The sequence below is a fragment of the Pseudorasbora parva genome, chromosome 2 (assembly GCF_024679245.1).
Source record: "Pseudorasbora parva isolate DD20220531a chromosome 2, ASM2467924v1, whole genome shotgun sequence".
Classification (NCBI taxonomy): Eukaryota; Metazoa; Chordata; class Actinopteri; order Cypriniformes; family Gobionidae; genus Pseudorasbora; species Pseudorasbora parva.
In genome coordinates this window covers 50,864,797-50,885,934 of record NC_090173.1, presented here as the reverse complement: position 1 = coordinate 50,885,934, position 21,138 = coordinate 50,864,797, and the positions used below count along the sequence as shown (strand labels likewise).

The 21,138-nt window shown below is 38.4% G+C and overlaps 2 protein-coding genes across 9 annotated transcripts in view; both read right to left on the bottom strand.

Annotated features, from left to right (window-relative positions):
- Positions 1-10,203, bottom strand: part of cdc42ep4a (CDC42 effector protein (Rho GTPase binding) 4a) — a 29,859-nt gene extending 19,656 nt beyond the window's left edge. For both annotated transcript variants that reach the window (XM_067423737.1, XM_067423729.1), the window contains exon 1: positions 10,003-10,203. The gene's annotated coding sequence lies outside the window, so the exon portion shown is untranslated. The remainder of the gene's footprint in view (positions 1-10,002) is intronic.
- A 3,999-nt stretch (positions 10,204-14,202) lies between these two features.
- Positions 14,203-21,138, bottom strand: part of sdk2a (sidekick cell adhesion molecule 2a) — a 230,642-nt gene continuing 223,706 nt past the window's right edge. For all 7 annotated transcript variants that reach the window (XM_067423667.1, XM_067423676.1, XM_067423692.1 and 4 more), the window contains one exon: positions 14,203-18,082. In XM_067423667.1, coding sequence (XP_067279768.1) covers positions 17,681-18,082 — 402 coding nt within the window. In that variant the 3' untranslated portion in view covers positions 14,203-17,680. The remainder of the gene's footprint in view (positions 18,083-21,138) is intronic.

Below are 21,138 nucleotides of genomic sequence, written 5' to 3'. Positions count from 1 at the left end.
TAAAATAAACGACCAAATATTTTCATTGTACTAACAGCATAATATTTTTTTCTGGATGTTGTTGTTTTTGAGCAAAGAACAATAAAGCTATGCACAGGATTATTCACACAGTAGAAATGTTGGCATTTATACACACAATCCATTGTTATTGGTGGGAATAATCACGTCAGCACATCTATATTCATTCTGCTCCAAAGCAAAATATTTTCAAAGCTGCATATTTACAGAGGACAGCCCACTGCTCCCAAAACACCGGTGATGTGGACCCAAACACATGGCCAACACAACACCGGACTATAAGAGCTGTATCCTCATGAAGCCTGACTGTCTGCCATGAACTAATCACTCACACAGGAAGTGACCGTCTGAGCGACTTGTAAAGAGACAACCACAGTTTGTTTTGTATTTATGTGCAGTTTGTAGGGTGGGTTTATCTTAAAAAAGAAAAAAATACCACATGATACCACAACAACAGACCAGTGTGGGGGGAAATAATTCAAAAACTGGTGTGTCAGTCTCCATTGAGTGTCGTGCAGAAAACATTGAAAACATTTCATTTCACAAACAATAGTTGTGCTTCCAGGGGCCTACACTGTAAAAAATATTAAAAAAATTAGTTTCCTGGTTGCCTTAAAATTGAGTTAATTGAAATTAAAATGTTTAGTTAATACAATGAACATTTTTGAGAATCGACAACCTTTATTTAAATATTATTTAAAAAAATTGTAAGCATATTGGGTAATTGTGTGTTTTATTTGTGATGACGCAGCGAAACATGCCACATTGATTGATTTATCACATGTTTTATGTGGTTCAGACACAATAATAGTTTGAGTTTCTATTTATTAAAACAATTTCCTTCATTGTATAAACTAAAATTTTTATTTTAAATAAACTTAAAATGTTTAGGCAGCCAGGTTACTTACCTTTTTAAGTTAAACCAACATTTTTTTACAGTGTATTGCACAAAACTAGGATGAGGGATTAAGCCGGGATATCTTGGTGATCCTGGCTCAATTTTTCCGCTAATATACCGTAATCTTTCATTATTGTTATCATTCTTGGTGTGAGTGAGCCTTTAGGGTACGTTTACGTGACAGTAGTGTACCAAATTTTGCATACAGATGACAAGATCACCAAGATATCCCGGCTTAAGCCCTTTTTGTGCAATAGGCCCCAGATCACAGAGCGTTATTGTCCTTTGATGTGAACACTAGTAAAATTATCATTGTAGTTATTAATCTTGGTGTGAACATGTCTTATGTCATCTTAAACTGACACTTACTAAACAAGTATCATTAAACTTTAGGACTCGTGAGTAAAACAATGCACGGATATTGACTTAACCAATAAACCAGCAGTACATTACAGTGTATTAAAAGCAGTACATTACAGTGTATTCCTGGTGCAACGACACAGACCAAATTATGTGAATTAGATTAGGTTTTGGACAGGAAGGGCAGAGTGTCCACTCCCTCCCATCCCAACAAAAACCAACTCCCTGCCCTTCCGCAGGAGCATAAACACAACACAAACCCAACCCCATCGCACTAAACAAGCAAACAGGACAGCAGGCCTCCATAAACATGACTGGGATTGCTTCTCAAGTGATGTTCACGATGAACTTTACTATTGTCAACTGTCCAGACAGATTTCATTTAAAAGAAAACTTGTTATAAACTAACGCCTGCCTAATGAACTCTGTGTGATTTCGGCAATTCTAGAAGATCTTCCACCTGGATTTGGCCTACCCAAATTGAAAAGCTTCCCATACACACATACAGTGGTCTAGGTTCAAAATGTTGGTGTCATTTTACAGGAAACTGTTTGAAGTTACAAAACACACTGCTAAAAGTGATAAACATATGTTGTCTAAGCTGTAATAACCCCCCAAAAAAGTAGGCGCTTTTTGATTTTTGAAAGTGTGTAACTCAGGCCCTGTGTGCTCTAGGAACCTGCAGACAGTTTGGGCTGAGTCCACAGAGTTTAAGTGGTTAAAATCACACTGAACGGCATTGATCCAAATAAACTCGGGTACGACATGCATGACTGTGCGATGATGACGCCTATTGAAGTTAATATTTAAGAATAAAACCTCATTAGAATTACAGGTAAACAAATAGGGCAAGATGAATTGCGCTTTGGCAATTGTAGTTTTTATGTGCGGCACAAATGGAGCTTGAGGTGAGTAGTTTTAAGTTGTCCCGTTGATCAATACGCCATTTCATTTTCATTTTTACTGACTAGTCAGTCGTAGCATCAAACACACTGAGCTTGTCATGCTAAATTTATGACACTGCGTCACTCATTCTGCATAATGGCACAATTTATGAAAATTATCGCAGGCTGTACAACACTGTACGACATAGGACCACCGCTTTGTGGTTACCATTATGCAGAAGAGTGGTGTCTGTGTTAAGACTGTGGGCACTCATTATACAGAAACTAATTGGATGAAATTCCTGCTTTCAATTAAAATTGAGTTTGTCCAATGAGTTATTTTTGCATTTCATAAAAATAAAAATAAGTGCTTGTTGTTATTTAAAAGTTTTAAAGGTAAATTAAATTGATAAATGTGTTCACCTAATAAATTGAATAAACTTTTATAAATTTAACATAACATTATTAAGTAAACTGCACAATCACGTAAGTGACACATTTTGGTTTGTATTTACTCAGATTTACTTGAATTTCTTTTGTTCATATAACTAGTTATTTGTAAAAAATGCTCAATATAGTTTGTGTGCAACCACTTGACGCATCTTTTTAAAGTAATTTTTTTGAGCGCAGCATTAGAACTTTCCTTACACTTTTAAAACTGAAGGTTCCAAAAGGAGGTTTGACACAATGATGTCACAGAAGAACTATTATGGCTTCCACCAAAGAACCTTCCAGGCCATGTTTACACTAGTGTGTTTTCATTTGAAAATGGAGTTTTAAAATGAAAACGATCCTCATCTTGGCTGGCATTTCCACTGCATTTCAGAAACGATCTCCATCCACACTACACGACCGTAAAACCCATGTCACATGACCATTCATGCCCACTGGGCATGCGCGTGCGTACACGTGTAAACAGTTGTCGGATTTTGCCAATTGCTCTAATAATAGTTAGCCTCTTGCGCATGTGGGCAGCTGTAGCATTATAAAATGCAGAGTTTAACTGCACAATGGCCGCTAAAAAGGATCACAAAGTCAACAAAGCATGCAGCGCCGTCTCCATGTTATTGTTTACACGGTCGTCGAGGCCGGTCTGTCACAGAGCCGTTGAGAGAGACAGCTCTGGGCTGGGTTTCCTAAAAGCTTTGTAAGCCTAAGTTCAATAGCCACCAATGGTCTCTATGATCGACTTAGGCTTAAGATGCTTTTGGGAAGCGCAGCCCTGTCTGATATTGTCGTGTTTAAGTAGTCTAATGTGGGCAGCCATGTTTACAAAGGGCTCAGTTTTGGTATGTTTACACTGAAACACAAACCAGAAGTTTTCAAACTAAAACAGTGGCCGTTTTCAAGCGTCGAAAAGTAGTGTAGGTGTACTGTAGATGACAGGTGTAACCGTAGCAAAAGTCATTTGTTTTAAAAAGTGTAATAGGCTAAGTGTAAACAGGGCCTCAGTGAGCAGTTTTTAGGTGTGTGAAGAGCATTTTAGTCATCTAAAGAACTAATTTCTACTATGAAGACCCTTTTGTGCAGTGAAAAGATTTCATGGATGTTTAAGGTTCTTCATGAAACCATTGATGCCAATAAAGAGCCTTTATTTTTAGCATAGCGTAGCACCCTCACTTAAATGAGCGTCTATTCTGCCTGAAGGCGGTTTGGCACCCAGCTGTGAACATTACAACCACTGTCATCCTCACCAGGTGTGATGTTACTACAGAATCAAGAAACCGCAGGCCAACAGTATCTTTAAAAACACATGTTCTGTAGTCATAAAACACGCCTGGAATGTTTCCAGTGATGGGAGCCATGAAAGGCATCGTTTTAAAAAAGCTGGGACGCCGTGTCGACACTCACAGAAGGTGATCTGGTTTTTTTTGCTTTTATGTTGACGTATCATGGAAAAAAAGAAGAGAGTAGAGTGACAAAGCCAGACATAGACATGACTTCCAGGGAAAGTTTCATTGTGTAACAACAAAGAAATGGCTATATAACTACCTTGTAACAGACACCATGCTCCTTTATCTTCCATCAAATATTCTGCTATTATATCAATTTGACAAAAACAGTGTTGAAAAAGTTGCGTGTTGTATTGTAAGTGATTTCTAATTGGTCTATGTCTCTAGTAAGTCATTGATTTAGACTAAATGTGAGAATGCATTTAGTATTCGTCAAAATTAATAAAAGCGTGAGATGCAAACGTGGAATATGCAAACTCACAAAAACTGCACAATGTTAAATAATACAAATATAGCCTACTCTATGTATTTATTCTCAGTTCATGTTAATGAACAATGTCTTTGTTGCTGACCTTCGCTGATCCAATTCAACCATATTAAATAAGCAAAAATTACTTTAAATAGACATCAAAAATGTTTCTTTTTTGTTTAATTTTATCACTGTACTTTTATTCTCCTGTGTCCTATTCTTCAAAAGTAACGCTAATGTAATGTAATGGATTACTCTCCATAAAAAGTAACTAAGTAACTTATTTATAGTTACTTTTTAGGGAATAACGCCATATATTGTAATGCATTACTTTTAAAAGTAACTTTCCCCAACACTTTTGCTAACATATCAAGTAAACTACAAATGACGGGAAAAACCATGTCACCTAATTGGGGAAGAAACTTTGGCTTGTTAAAATGACAGAATCCTTAAATGAAACATACAGGGGGAGTTTCCTCAAGTTGTATGATTTTTTTCGAGGTCTCATGTCCATAGCACAAATGGTGTAGGATAAGTGATAAAGTAAAGATTGACATTTAGGTTCAATTTCAGGGTTCGTTGGAAGAGGCTACATAAAGTTTAAAGCGCTCAGTAAATTGGCAGTGGATCAGAGGGAGCAATTGTGTCTTTGGACGAGGCTGAACTCGCATAGCTTTACCCTGCCCACTGTATCCTGTCAAATACATCTCATGTGATATCTCTATCTGCAATTGGTTTCATCAAGCATGTTATTTCTACCTAATCTTAATCCTGTTAGCATCTGTATTTGTATGATCCCAAGCAACATATTAACTAATTTTTCAGCTTCAATGCTTGACATTGCTTTCGCTCCCCTGTTCTGGTGAAATATGTAGTTTATGTGGAATTTCCTGGAACGTGAAAAGGCTGGACACACATTGAGGCACACACAGAACTGTCGAGGTCGAGGACATCCACTCTCTTAGATAGAAATTTTACTGGGGAAATAACATTATCCTTTTAACACCATTTGTTCTTATTTTACCATTAGAGAAATACACAGAAAGAGAATATCTGCTCAGATGCACTCACCAGGACATCAGTCCACAAAAAACACAAAAAAACAGGGTGTTGTGAATTAGAAAATCATAAATTTATCCAATTGCATTCGGGTCATTCTGTGTCAACACAAACTGAGGTCCCTGGGTCAAATTTTTTATTGTGTTTGTTGTTTTTTTTTTCTGAAGACAAACATAAATAGTAATGAAAGCCAAACTATTAAATGCAGAAATTCCTCTTTAAATACATTAGTATCAGCTATTTAAAAAGTCACCAACATTTGATTTGAGTCCACCACTGAAAATGGCTAAAAGTTAAAAAAAAAAAAAAAAAAAAAAAAAAAAAATTGCACATGGAGCCGCATTAAGGTCCTCATATCTCTGGAAATAAAACATAGAGTCATATAAGAATGAACATGCCTACATAAAAGTTTGTTAAGAACCAGAATATAAAAGGATATTAAGATATTTCGAAAACTTCTTGAGTACCAGACACTCAAACATTGGATAAAGAATGTTTTTGAAACTCAGACAGGTGTGTTCTCTATGCAGTTATTGTTTTGAAAGGAAATGAGATACATTTCTAGTTTCAACATATTTTGTTCTTCAGGCATTGTTCTTTAAAAGAGAGAAGTTTCAGCTGTGTGCAAACTATTTGGTTTTTAACCACTGAAGATGTGTAATTTAAAATGTACTCATTGATACTCGTATATCTGGGAGTGAACCATTTAGGGTTAAATAAAGAAATATTTGTTAAGAACCAAAGTCTAAACGGATGTATCTTGAATAATTCTCGAGTTACAGGCACAGGAAGTGCATTCTCACTTTGGAGCTGTCACTATTGGCATATAATGCAACAAGGATTGCTTGAGTTACAGATATTACAAATAGGCCTACCAATCTCTGTGTAAAAAATAAACTATGGTGCTGCCATCTTTCTAAAGTCATTTTTCCCCATCTGTAATTTGACTCCGAATCTAATGGTCATTTTGACCCATGTCAACAAAATAGTGGAATACTCTGGAAATATACATCCATGACCTTTCATAATTTGGCTTTCATCACCATTCATGTTTGTCTTTCTTCAGAAAACAAAACAAAACAACAAAAACTAAAGTTTTAGCCAGGGGCGTTTCCACAAGACACAGAATGACCCATTAGGTTTTTAAAAGTATAATCACCTAAAAGGCATGAGGAACAGTGAACTGAAGATGTGCATGCATTTAAACCCCATGAGGCTAACAAAAGTCTCATAATTACGACACTTTAAAAAAGGCCCGAGGCCGCTGTACAGTAATGAGGTTCACGGCACACCATTCAAGTGCAAATGAGAAAACTAAAACGCTAAAAGTGCCAACTTCCAGAGACAAACACACACTACTGCTAAATCTGACTGAAGGTGAAAATTAGATATCTTTCTCCTTAACATTTTTGTAAATGAGGAAGAGGTTTTATCAATAAATTCATGATAAGCGGAAAACATTTCAAGCCGACTACAGAAAGAACACAGCGAGCACATAGGCTTGTACATCTGCTTTCTGGCGGGTGTGTTTACTGTGGAGGAGTGATGAACGGGAAAATGGGAAGCCCATTAGCCTGGGTACCAGGATGACCGGCAGGTGCTGAACTTCTGGAACTAAACAAACACCAGGGCCATTTATCAACTGGTGGACACACGTGTGTAAACACAGACCTTCAGATGCACTCGAGTGCTGCTCCATATACCATCGCCAAAGTCAAACATCAACTCATATGGGGATTCAGTAACAAGTTACCATCGCATCGACAAACTAATGCTATTGTGGTTATTGTTACTACTGTGAAAGAGGAAATTGGGATCTCCTTTTGTAGCACAGAAAGATTTCTGAACTTTCTGATTTATATTATATATATACATTTTATTACATATTCATTGTCATTCACAACATGAACTATCAAACATGATCCACCAAGCATCCATTTACACGACACCATTTTTAAATAAAAACAGAAAACTTTAAGCATTTTGACCGCTCATTTACAAGAAAATGGCGTTTGTGCATAGGGGCCTGAAAACCCTTATTTGAAATGGATTTCAAAGTGCAAGATTTTGAAAACGATACCATTGTAACCTCTGGCAAATAGATACCATTATAACCTCCATTATAACTATTAAAACAGTGTTTAAAGGGACGCAAAGGAGAAACATTCCAGTTTTAGTACATCAGTGTTGTGTAAATGTACCCTAATGTTGTTTAGTGTAAATGTATCATAATGTTGTTTGGTTGTACCCTAAAACCAGAAAGTATCCAAATACTGTAGGTGTAGGAGCCGTTTAAATGACAGCATTTTTAACTAAGAACATAAAACTTTACGCACTGTGGCCGTTTTACACAACAGTGCCGTTTTGGGGGCTAGAAAAACTTTTCAAATTGGGTTTCAAAGTGCAAGCTTTTTAAAACGACACCTTTATCGTCTCCATGTAAACTACAAAAACACAAATTTGTCATGAACATGCTTTTTACTCATAGACAGGAAAATAAATGGACAGAGCGACCCCATAGACTTCAACGGCGGAAAATGAGGCCAATCAGAGGTACTAACTTCCTGATGGCTGAGCGAACTGCGCAGGCTCAGACTGAGCTTGAGGACGTAGATGTGACGTGAGCCTCCTGTCTGACAGTTGTAGGTCTTCTAGTAGTTGTGGAAAGCGAAAGCTGAATCACGTTGTTTAAATGTTTTGTCCCGTTGCTTTTGGCTCACTATGGGCTTCTCCCCATTCTTCCCCCTTGACTTTATCAGACTTTATGTCTCCACGTCCCCCCGACTGTCTCATAGACAGTAAAAGATTGCCTGCGAGCGTCTCCTCCTGTCTATACGGTAATTTCTCAACTGTGCGACAGAGTCGCGTTGGTTATGACGCAATAGTTAGCCTATTTTTACAAAAACAGCTTCTACGGGGCGATAGTGTAAGATACAAGGTAATGGAGCCTTTTATGCATTGTCGTGTTTCTTTAGAAATAAAGAATGGACAAATGGAGTCTTTAAACGCCTCAGATGTAAAGTTATTCACTGTCAAAGTGACTCAAAAATGAATGGGAGTCAATGGGATGCTAACAGCAGGTGATGGCTTGGTTAGCAATGGCCGCCCCTATGGGTGCTAGGGTGCTTCCCAATTCTTATTTGTGCTTCCTTGTTTCCTTTCCTCACGCCTTAGCTCCACCCCTTCAGGATGCGAGGGAAGGACGTGAGGACGGAGGAATTGAATAAAGTGAAATGATATATCCTCGCACCCTTTAACGTCACTTCAAAGCGGCGCCAATTAATGATGACTCTGCTGGATTTAGTCGGGATTCTTGAACATTAGAGATAACTATTTATATTGCAAGCATCAACCTCCACAAAAGACCACATTTGTCCATATTTTAATCAATATTACCAGTTATTATTAACAACAAATTCCAGTTAACTGCTTTTTATTTGTTGTATATTAGTTTCTATTTGTTTAATATCCATCTATTGTTGTATGACAATAGTGTGTGGGTACTGAGTATTATTTGCATGTTTCTATAAAATATATCAAGATGTAGGCTATTTATATATATATACTATATTAGTGCTGTCAAATCATTTAATCACATCTAACATAAAAGTTTGTGTAGGCTATATAATGTGTGCGCGTGCATATAAACTGTTATATTAGATGCAATTAAAGCTATTAATTGGTTTGACAGCACTAATATAAACAGTACCAGTATATATATATATATATATATATATATATAAACCAGTTAAGACACTGGTTTTCTCCAATGTAGGTCAGGATCCAAGTTCACCCATTGCCATGGGCACCATTACCGTCTCACTGCACTGGATCTTCCCTTTGTGACAGAGCTCACAGTGGCAGTCTCTCCGTTCCGTTTCTAAACCTGCATTTAATTCACAACAAAGAAATGTCATGCTGCACATGCTGTGCTCCAATTAGCCTGGCTACTACTACACCTGCGATATTTCATACCAGTCAGTCCTGCACATGGACATCATCATCTTCAGTGACCGAGGAGCGAGCATGGCGACACTCACATGACGTGGGCTATATTGATCGAGCAAATCGGAGAGTACAAATCAATACTATAAGAGCGTTTGGCTCGTGAGTGATGCGTAAAACCCACGAGCACATATAGGAACAATGATCACGCTGACCATGTGGAGCAGTGATGATGATGATTCATCATAACAATGAACACAGAAAGCGCTTCTATAAGCGGAAAGGACATATTTTATGCAAATGCATTATGTTTAACAGCAGATATTATGCCACATTGGAAGCACAACCATACGTTCCAGAAAACGATAAACCGCTTTCCAGGGAGAGACCCTCCCTTATTCGACCATGGCTTTGAAGACTGATGGAGCTAATAGAGCACACTAATGAATGGTTTGCCTCAGCAAACTAAAATAAAACTTTGACCTAACCCAACCACATACTAAAACATAGCAAAATTGGACTGTTATGACGTTCACAAGAGTGTTAAAATAGGCGCTGTCATCCATGCATGTATTTTTTAATTGTGTGAAATATCCCACTCAAATATCCCACATTAAAATAGGGTTAAAAACGTACCGTATTTAATGCTTTGATCCATACACTGTGCAGCTTATGAGTTTATCCCGCAGGTGGTTTGCTGTTTGAGCTAAATATTTCCTCGTGCTCTTTTCTGTTGTTTATTTATCGGCGATACATGTATCTCTCAGTTGTGACAATGCACACAAGCTGTGAGTCCACAGACAGCCGCCCGCATCCTTCCTGTGTCAAGCTCTGCTGTAAGCGCGCCGCTCTTTGCAATAATTCATTCAGCTCCGCCCTTTCGCTCCACAGACACGCCCCCTCTAAGCATTAGACACGCCCCTATACACCGTGCGCTTAAAGGCACAGCATAATGACCCTCTCGAGAACTGGGTGGGGACTGACTGTTTTATCACTTTAAACTTCACAATATTAGGTGGACTTCACGAATATATATTCCACGAATATATCGTGGACATATAATTGAAACATGTAAAAAACTGCAAAAACATGTAAAATGTGTGCACGCACGCACACACACATTTTTTACATTTTTTTAATCTACATTATTTTATGTACCTATTTGTCTTTGGTAAAGCTATTAAAGATAAACATCCTGTTGTTATTTTTTTTCTGCAGTGGTGGACTGATTTTTAACAACTAATCATAAACCAGTCCGTATTGCGTGCAGAAAGGGTGTTACTGTGCGCCTGCCCTCCCAGTCGCCCTCCCTTTGTCTTTGGATGTCTCTTTGAAATGCAGTTAACTTGATAGGGATCTTGTGGGGAACTATTGTTAGTCATTGTGCCATTGAAGGTCTAGTCAGTACCCGCAGGGTTTAACTGCTGTTTGTTTATTCACATAAATCAATTTGCAAAAGGCCATTATGTGTAATTTGCACCTCTGACATGTGCCTGAAGAGGAGTATCCCCTTGCAGTTCAAGGCCTTTGGCACCGTGTGTATCAGGAGAAAGGCATGTTTGAACAGTGAGATCACTCTCTGCACCCAACAGTATGGTCAGATCTGTTTTATTTATTTTATTTTTATTTTTATTTTTGAAGATATCCTCACAACCAGAACCATCAGTGACTCAGCAGGAAAGTTACTTACAAAAAAAGTTGTTACAATATTGTGTTAAATTAACTATTGCAAAAAGTAACTATTCCCTTACAAAAAGTAACTTTTGCTTTACTTTTAGTTACTTTTAATGTTACATTAATTTTGCGTTTTTTTTTCTTTTTCTGGAAACGACATTCCTTCTCAGATGAAAGATGGAGAGGAGGAGCGCTGAAGTAAGACCCTGTCCTCTATTCAATACTGCGTTTCACTTTGAAATACGTCTCAGAACTGAAATAAAATCAGTGGCAACTTCCGGTTCACTGCCGTTTTTTGTGCAAGTGAGATGAGAACATGCCTGCTCACATTTGGATCTACGCAATGCATCATGTTCACTCACAGCGCACACAATACCTCTTTACTCATACGCACTTACTCGTGATTTCTCCCAACATGGGGACAGGAGAGCTTTCAGTCAATACATGGGAAAGACTTATTTGAAAACTTAGATTTTTTTTTTGTAACTTTAAAAGTAATGGATTACTTTACTAGTTACAAGCAAAAAGTATCCTGATTACATAACTCACATTGCTTGTAATGCATCACCCCTAACCCTGCTTGGTAGAATATAAAAGATGCAGACATCCACATGTTAATGATGTGAATGGGGCACATTATTACTCACAATCATGGTCATAATTAGATTAACAGTGTGACAGACAGTACATTGAGGAAGTCTTTTAGTCACAATTAAAAGCCATTTCCCCATTTGGCTGTATTCCCAGGATTCATTGATCCATCAACTGTGTGAGATGCAGTTCGCATCGTGAATGACTGCCTTTAAGAGTGTGTTGATTTATATTCATATATAGAGAAAGCATAATTGTAATGTTTGTAGGTATGATTATAGGGTTTGGGATTTTATAGATGGGTTTTTGTAGATGGGTTTTATCTGTGTGTAGGCCGAATCTCCTCCTTACTGGCATATTTTTCTCATCTCTCTAGTGACATCTCCGCTCTTACCCCCCGATGTCAGATCAATGCTTTCCGGCCTGGAATAAAGAGTTTATCTCCAGGTGAATTCTCCAGTTTCTTGGGATGCTGAATCATTCAGCGCTCACTTACCCATTCTCATCTGGCCCAAATCTATCTCCACTGGAGCTGCAGGGAAAAGAGGCAAGAGCCGCTGGACGTCTATATATATATATATATATATATATATATATATATATATATATATATATATATATATATATATATATATATAAAAACATTATATATATATATATATATATATATATATATATATATAATATATATATATATATATATATATATATATATATATATATATATATATATATATATATATATATATATATATATATATGCATTTTACTATGTGCATAAAATCTGATCTAATATTATAAACAGTTATTCTGGTGACAGTGTCTTACTTTTTTCACAGTAATTCATCATTTTCACTCCCACTCCCCCCCCCCCAATATTTAACAGTAAAATGTACTATATATATATAGTACATATAGTATATATAGTATATACACACACACATTTTATTGCCAAAAGTATTGGGAGACCCCTCCAAATCATCATTCTCATGAGCTCAGTGAATTCAAGAGTGGTGTGTGATAGGTTGCCACCTGTGCAATAAGTCAATTTGTGAAATTTCATCACTACTAAATACTCAAGGGTCAACTGTTAGTGGTATTATAACAAAATGGAAGCAATTGGGAAAAACAGCAACTCAGCCATTAAGTGGTAGGCCATGTAAAATCACAGAGCGGGGTCAGCGCATGCTGAGGTGCACAGAAGTCGCCATCTTTCTGCAGAGTAAATAGCTACAGACCTCCAAACTCCATACAGCCTTCAGATTAGCTCAAGAACAGTGCATAGAGAGCTTCATGGAATGGGTTTCCATGGCCGAGCAGCTCATCCAAGCCTAACATCACCAAGTGCAATGCAAAGCGGCGGATGCAGTGGTGTAAAGCACGCCGCCACTGGACTCAAGAGCAGTGAGACTTGTTCTCTGGAGTAACGAATCATGCTTCTCTTTTTAGCAATCCCATGGACGAGTCTGGGTGTGGCGTTTGACAGGAGGATGGTACTTGCTGACCGCATTGTGCTAAGTGTAAAGTTAGGTGGAGGGGGGTTTATGGTATGGGATTGGCTTGGCCCCTAAGTTCCAGTGATAGGAACTCTCAATGCTTCAGAAAACCAAGACATTTTGAAAAATATTATGCTCCCAACTTTGTGGGAACAGTTTGGGGATGGCCCTTCCTGTTCCAGCGTCGGTCCATAAAGACATGGATGAGTGAGTTTGGTGTGGAGGAACTTGACTGGCCTGCACAGAGTCCTGAGCTCAACCCGATAGATCACCTTTGGGATGAATTAGAGCGGAGACTGAGAGTCAGGCCTTCTCGTCCAACATCAGTGTCTGACCTCACAAACGCGCTTCTATAAGAATGGTCAAACATTCCCATAAACACACTCCTAAACCTTGAGGAAAGCCTTCCCAGAAGAGCTGAAGCTGTTATAGCTGCAAAGGGTGGGCCGACTCCATACTTAACCCTACGGATTAAGAATGAGATGTCATTAAAACATACAATATATACTGTACATATTTTCTTTGTTCGTTTTTTTTCTTCTGAACACTCCCATTCAAAAGTTTGTGGTTGTCAGATTTTTACACAGTAGCAAAACATTTATTTTTCAAATAAATGCTAGTTGAACTTTCTATTCAACAAAGATTCCTGAAAAAAGTGGCACAGTTTCCACAAAAAATTGTGGCAGCACTGTTGATAATTGATAATAATAATAAATGTTTCTTGATCATCAAATCATCATATGAGAATTATTTCTGAAGGATCATGTGACACTGAAGACTGGAGGAATGATGCTGAAAATACAGCTTTACCATCACAGGAATAAATTACATTTTGAATAGATTTAAATAGAAAAGTTATTTTAAATTAGCATAATCAATATATCTGTTCTAATGTATGTCTGACCCCCCAAAAAAAACATAGAGCAGAGCAGGAGAGACTTACCAACCCCAAGCTTTTCAAATATATGTTAAGGTAACTTTTAAGGTACATTTTCTTTCCATTAAAATGAGCATCTCACAGTGTGTGGTCAAAAAAGTATTTTCAAAAGCCAAAGCAATACATCAACAAAAACACTGAAAAATAGAGTAATTTATTTTAGATATGAACCATGCCTTGGTCCAATATAATTCATCAAGTTTTGTACAGTGATAGTCACCTCACAGAGAACAAGACAGGATATTGTGAATCATGATCATCATAATTTTCAAGTCCTTTAAAATAGTTTCCACGTATGACTGCTGTTGTTCTTCTTAAGTTAAAAGTATAAAGCCAATCGATTTTAAATAAAGCATATCCGCTGACATACACAAAAGCATACTGTATGTGTACACTGTCAAACTGTGAACTGTAAAAACACATTCTACAATATATTCAGAGAAATACATACAATGTCATTTGAAAAAAGCAGATAGCCTCTGAGCCACAGACCCCGAACGTGTGACTCAGTGACACAGTGTGACGTCAGTTCATGAAGCTCGTTTGCTAATGAGTGTTTATTGTGCACTACCCATTGAGGATTGAGGACCCACACAGTATCTTACAGATGTGCACAGACATTTTGAGCGGTCACCCTTGACCGCATGAGTATTAATGTTAAGATTCTTTTCTCTTTCCACAAGCATTATTATACCCTTAAAGACATTCAGGTGAGACATTCTTTGCTAACGTAAATGTAGCTAGTCAACCAGGTCGCTCTCTTGAATCCATCACAGAAGAGATTTAAACTGCAATTCATCGACAGTCCACTTGAGGCAGGCTCCAAAAGGGAGTCAAATCTGCATCTCCCCCGTGTTAAAATGCCCAACTTTACAGCAGAAAAAAAAAACATGTTTACAGCCTGGTAAAAAAAAAAGTGGTTTTGGTCTATACGACAAATTTTGCTCTTCATGACAACTGTGAGGGAGGCATATTTTTCTTATAACTCATGTTTAAATCATAATAAAGCCTTAAATTTCCACATAATTAAGGGCAGGGTCAATTGAGTGACAGATGGATTGCCGGTGTTGGTTTCAGCAACCAGGCACCTCAGTTCCACCCACATCCCGCCTCTTTGCCCATTTTCGGTTATCTGAGAGTGATGCGCTGCCAAGCTGCGCTGGCCGGCTCCTCTCACTTTGGGCTTTAAAAATGCTCTTCAGAAACCTACAGGTGACGTCACGGACACGACGTCCATTGTTTTATACAGTCTATGGTCGTGTATTGAATCCTTTAGAAATTCTTTTTCACTATAAATGTCTTTTCTGCCTTTAAGTGTTAAAGTTCAAAGTTGGTGTAAGGGTACGTTTGCATGACAAAGATGCACTAAAATGGAAACCTTTGCGTTTTGCACGTACAAATGACAACAATGTCAAAACGATCCCCGTTCACACGGATTACATGTGCTGTATATGCCAGGCCAGAAGGTGGCGATGTCCTTTTGTGAAGAAACACTACGTGCCAATAGAGCGTTTACACAGAGACGAGACTGGTATTGTTTTTCAAAAACTTGCGCTTTGTTTTTAAGTTTGCGTTTTCAGACACTCCAAACAGTGGTGTCGTGTAAATGAACGGCCAAAACACATAAAAAGTTTTCCGTTTTTTTGTTTTCCGTGTCGTGTAAACAAAACAGCCCATAAGAACCTGGAAAACCTCCCTCAGAGACTGACAAATTCACAGTTGTTATATTTTGTGTAATGCAAATGCACACAAACATTCATATATTTCGCATTATTTGTTTATATCTTGTGTCTCAATCCGAGGGGCGGGATAAACGGTTGTCTTTCAAACTCCCTCTGCACTCGATAGGATAGCGCTACAACCAACCAGTGCAACATGAAGCGGAGCTAGTTGATAGATTTCAGAACACATCTTCCCTCCTTAAGAATGACTTCAGTGCCGTTCTTTGTTCTTTTCTCAAAGAAAATATTAACTCCAAGTCTTCCGGAGTCACGGTCAGAGCTGATTCAATAGACCGTCGTTCGCCAGCTTTGTTTACAAGTAGCAACTCGAGTCTGCCGTCATTATGTTAAGCCCCGCCCACTGACTCTATACACGATGTGATTGGCCCGACCAGAGTTTGGCGATTACAGCTAAGAAGTGTATTGAGAGTTGCTAGACGACACTCGCAGCAGATTAGATTTGCTGCCGCTAGGGTGTGTCTAGATTTCTAGGCCTGGATACGTTGTCATTTTCCATCAAGTGAATTGTCATATTCATGTGTTCTCAAAACATTTGGCTAACGTGAAAATGAAGTTATGAAAAAAGTTATTTCTGAATGTTCAAAAACGTCCAGTTTTTTTGAAAGTGAAAAAAAAAAAAATTGGTTATGCAAGCGTTACAGAAACATTCCATTTCACAATTTTGAAACATTATAAAAATGTTACTTTTGAATGTTCTCTGTCTATTCTGAAACAAGCAATAACATCAAAAAAAAAAATGATAGACCAACATCCTGAAACCGTTTCAGAAAAAAAGTTCCATGAACGATGAATAAATAATGTTTTTGTGCTAGTTTCTGAGGACATTATTAAAGACCAGATAACTTTGAATGAACATTCTACTCGTGTTAATGGAAGAATGTGCGTTCATAACTTTGAGAGAACCTTTCCACAACGTTAGCTAAAGTTCTGAGAATGTTCCATGTTAGCTGAATAATTACCAAAGTAATGGATGTGGTCCTCAACAAACTATACAAAGACTTTGACCCAATACTTACAATAAATAATGTAGAATAAAGTGGATTATTATTCACTTAACGAGCCATGTTTCCATCCCAAACGTATCACAATTTCATGAAAATAATGATACGATGGTAAAGCCTCTTCCTTTGCAGCATCTTCTTGGTTGGTAGGCAATAATAAGCAACAAAATAAAAAGAAATTGGATCATATAAATCATACAGAAATTCCATACTTTCCCCTTCTCAAAGTTTGTTGTCTAAGAAGCAGAATGTTCCGTTTCAAGAGACCGTCATTGCTACAAACTCACAGTTGCAATATTTTTTCTTTCAGAAATTTCTGTGAAAGACATCAGAGCGGTATCACAAAAACAGAATTATTAAGACAAGCGCTTTGTAAATCGGCAGCACTATGGGAAATGCAGTTTGTTCTCTTCACTTTAAAACATTTACACTGGCGTCCAACAGTCCAGCTACAGATGTCTTTTCTTTGCCTTAAATATTTCAAAGTACTAAAACTTAAATGAAACTTGAAAAATTAAAGGAAACTCCAGATGGTCTCAGACATTTGGACTCCACTGTATATGCAGTCAGTTTTTTTTTATATTTTGGACATTTTTCTGTATATCCACCTTTTTTTTGTTTTGTGTTTTTTGTGTGAAGGATGAAGTGAATATATTTCAAAATGTACAACCAACAAACCGATCCCCTTCAGAATGATTGTCTGTTTCAATGCTCTTGCACGCACATACAAACTCAAATACACCTGCACACCGGCCAAATAAAATCCAAAAGCAGCTCTTGATGTCCAACAAGGGGGGAAAAATATACAGAACAGACCAATAACACTGCAGGAGTCCCTCCCAGGCGTGTTGTCATTGGATTGAGAGTCTGGTATCAAACGAAGGAGGAGAATCCTGTGGCCGGGACCTGGGCGGAGGTGCCCAGGCTGCTTGGGGGCCTGTATAGGGTGTGCTGGCTGTGGTTGTCAGAGGTAAGCAGCGACGGGGTGGGAGTCCGGCTTCCCTTGGGCCTGAACAGGGTGCCCTGGCCCTGGGGCTGTGGGGAGGGATTGCTGTGGGGTAGCAGAGGGGGTAACGGTGGCAGGGGAGGCGGGTGGGGACGGGACTCCTGTTCTGCCACTGTGTCGGTCTGGGCGTAGCCGTACGCCGGAGGCCGAGAGACGCCCTTCTGCTGCCGGCGCCAGGAGTTGTAGTAGGTGGGGTCACTGATGTAGTGGTTGACGAAGGAGTGGGTCTTCTGACGGTTCGGATCCAACTCGTACTCACTGTCACTTCCCTGCAATCGAAAACAAGAAATAAACGTTCACTTTTTGTGATATTTTGTACTTCTCTTATTAGTTTTGAAACCAGTTTTTAATTTGGCTTAAAGATCATCAGGGATGCCTTACATTGATCAAAAGTGATAGTGAAGACATTGTTCCAAGATATTTCTATTTCAAAAACATTAGTAACATTATCAACATTGAAAATAATAATACTTTTTTTTTTTGAGCATCAAATCATCATCTCAGAATAATTTCTGAAGGATCATGTGACACTGAAGACTGGAGTAATGCTTTTTTACTTACTCTCATGATTGTTAAAAACTGCTATTAGTATTGTAAGAAACATAAAAGGATATTTATTTTTATATCCCCCCCACTCACTATGGAATGAGCAAATATATACACTGATCAGGAATACCATTATGACAGGTAAAGTGAACAACTCTGATTATACCCTTCATCACGGCGCCTGTTAGTGGGTGGGATATATTAGGCAGCAAGTGAACATTTTGTCATCAGAGTTGAGGTGTTAGAAGCAGGAAAAATGAGCAAGCATAAGGATTTGAGTGAGTTTGACAAGGGTCAAATTGTAATGGCTAGACGGGTCAGAGCATCTCCAAAACTGCAGCTCTTGTGGGGTGTTCCCGGTCTGCAGTGGTCAGTATCTATCAAAAGTGCTCCAAGGAAGGAACAGTGGAGAACCGGCCACAGGGTAATGAGCGGCCAAGGCTCATTGATGCACGTGGGGAGCAAAGGCTGGCCCGTGTGGTCTGATCAAACAGATGGGGCTGCCGCAGACCAGTCAGGGTGCCCATGCTGACTCCTGACCCCTGTCCACCGCCGAAGGCACCAACGTGAGCATCAGACCTGGACCACGGAGCAATGGAAGAAGGTGGCGGTGATGAATCACGTTTTCTTTTACATCACGTGGATGGCCGGGTACGTGTGGGTCGCTTACCTGAGGAACACATGGCCCCAGGATGCACTATGGGACTAAGACAAGCGTGCGGAGGCAGTTGCTGCTTTGGGCAATGTTCTGCTGGGAAACCTTGGGTCCTCCATCCATGTGGATGTTACTTTGACACGTACCGCCTACCTAAGCATTGTTACAGACCATGTCCTCCCTTTAATTGAAACGGTATTTTCTGGTGGATGTGGTTCTTTCACCAGGATAATGCTCCTACAAAACAAAAATTGGTTCAGGAATGGTTTGAGGAGCACAACGAGTTTGAGTTGTTGACTTGTCCTCCAAATTCCCCAGATCTCAATCTCAGCATCTGTTGGATGTGCTGAACAAACAATACCGATTCATGGAGACTCCACCTCACAACTTACAGGACTTTAAAAAATCTGCTGCTAACATCTTGGTGCCAGATACCACAGCACAACTTCAGGGGTCTAGTAGAGTCCATGCCTCAATGGGTCAGGGCTGTTTTGGCAGCAAAAGGAGGACCAAAACAATATTAGGATAATCTTGTCATAATGCTACGCCTGATACATGTATATATCTGTATTATTCTCCAAACGTTCAAATGTTCTCCTTTTATGTTCAATGGAAAGATAACAGCATACAGGGTTGTATAGATGACATTAGGGTTAGTAAAATTAAATATGAGCTATTGTTTTAATGAGAGTGATATGAGCAAGTGAGCAAGTGTTCAAACTACTCTACAGATTCCTGTTATCAGCACTCCTCTACTAAACTACAAGACACAAACTACAGCCTCACCTAAAACTCGAAGGAGCAGTGATCATAAATGAAAACATAAGCGCCTCCTGTAAGGGCAAAGACATTATTTACAGAACCTCACAGTCAGATGACAAATCAAAATCAGAATGTTTGACGACGACAGATGGTTCTCAGAAATGCTCTACTTAAACTGTAAATGTCTATGACTGCTGATTCTGTCAGAGAGGGTCTGAATTAAAACCCACATCGCTTGTTTACAAGACATAATGCTAAAGTGTGGCATGGTGAGAGGGTTTTCTTTGAAGGAGGAATGTTATTATAGCATGGGTACCTGACAAACAGGCAAAAAGCTCCCAGTGGGATTGTGGGAGGAAAGATAAACGCTTAAAACAAGAGGAGTGCCCCCTACTTTCTCACAGCTTGGGACAAATGATTCGCCAATCCCCATGACACTTTAAGCCCTAGTTTCATAATTGAGTAAAATACTGCAAACGCAAAGTATTTTACATTTCCTGTCGCATAAAAATAACCCTATTTGTAATGACGGGGACATTCCGATTTGAGAAATCATCCGAAGCCATTTTCCCCTTCCTTTCCAGGCAATGCATAGAAATGAGAGCAGTTGGTCTGGAATGAGATGAGCAGTTTGAAAAAGAAAGGTCATCCTTATCATCATTCATTTCATGTGTTTGGAGAAATAATGGTTCAGCTTAAAATATGGCATTTTGAAAGCCCATAGGAACATTATCTCATTTTCTTGAGAAACCTTGAAGAACATTTTTGTCAGTAACACTTTAGTATAGGGAACACATATTCACTATTAACTACGACTTTTGCCTCAATAAACTCCTAATTTACTGCTTATTAATAGTTTTAGTAAGGTAGTTTTTGTAGCATTTAAGTTTAGTTATTGGGTAGGATTAAGGGGTGTAGAATAAGGTCATGCAGAATAAGGCATTAATATGTGCTTTATAAGTACTAATAAACAGCCAATATCCTAGTAAATATCCCAATGTCCCTTATGCATGCTAATAAGCAACTAGTTAATAGTTAATAACTGAACCTTCAAATAAAGTGTTCTTTTAAGTATCAACTTTATCTCAAATATTTGTTCTAGAAGTGTAGACAAATGAGACAGTAGTTATGTTTCCAACCAAAGTAGTGAATTTAACTTATGTGCAAAATTGTAATATCACATAAAACATTTGTGAATAAAGTGTTTCCATCCAGTGAGCCGAAGAGAATAAAATCATAATTCCTGATATACTTCCATTGAATATCACTAAAAAAAAATGGAAGTTGTTGCCGCAGGAAAAGCCACTTTATATAATAATTTTCATGTATCATAAATGATTGCACCTCAGAGCGTGCAGTTGA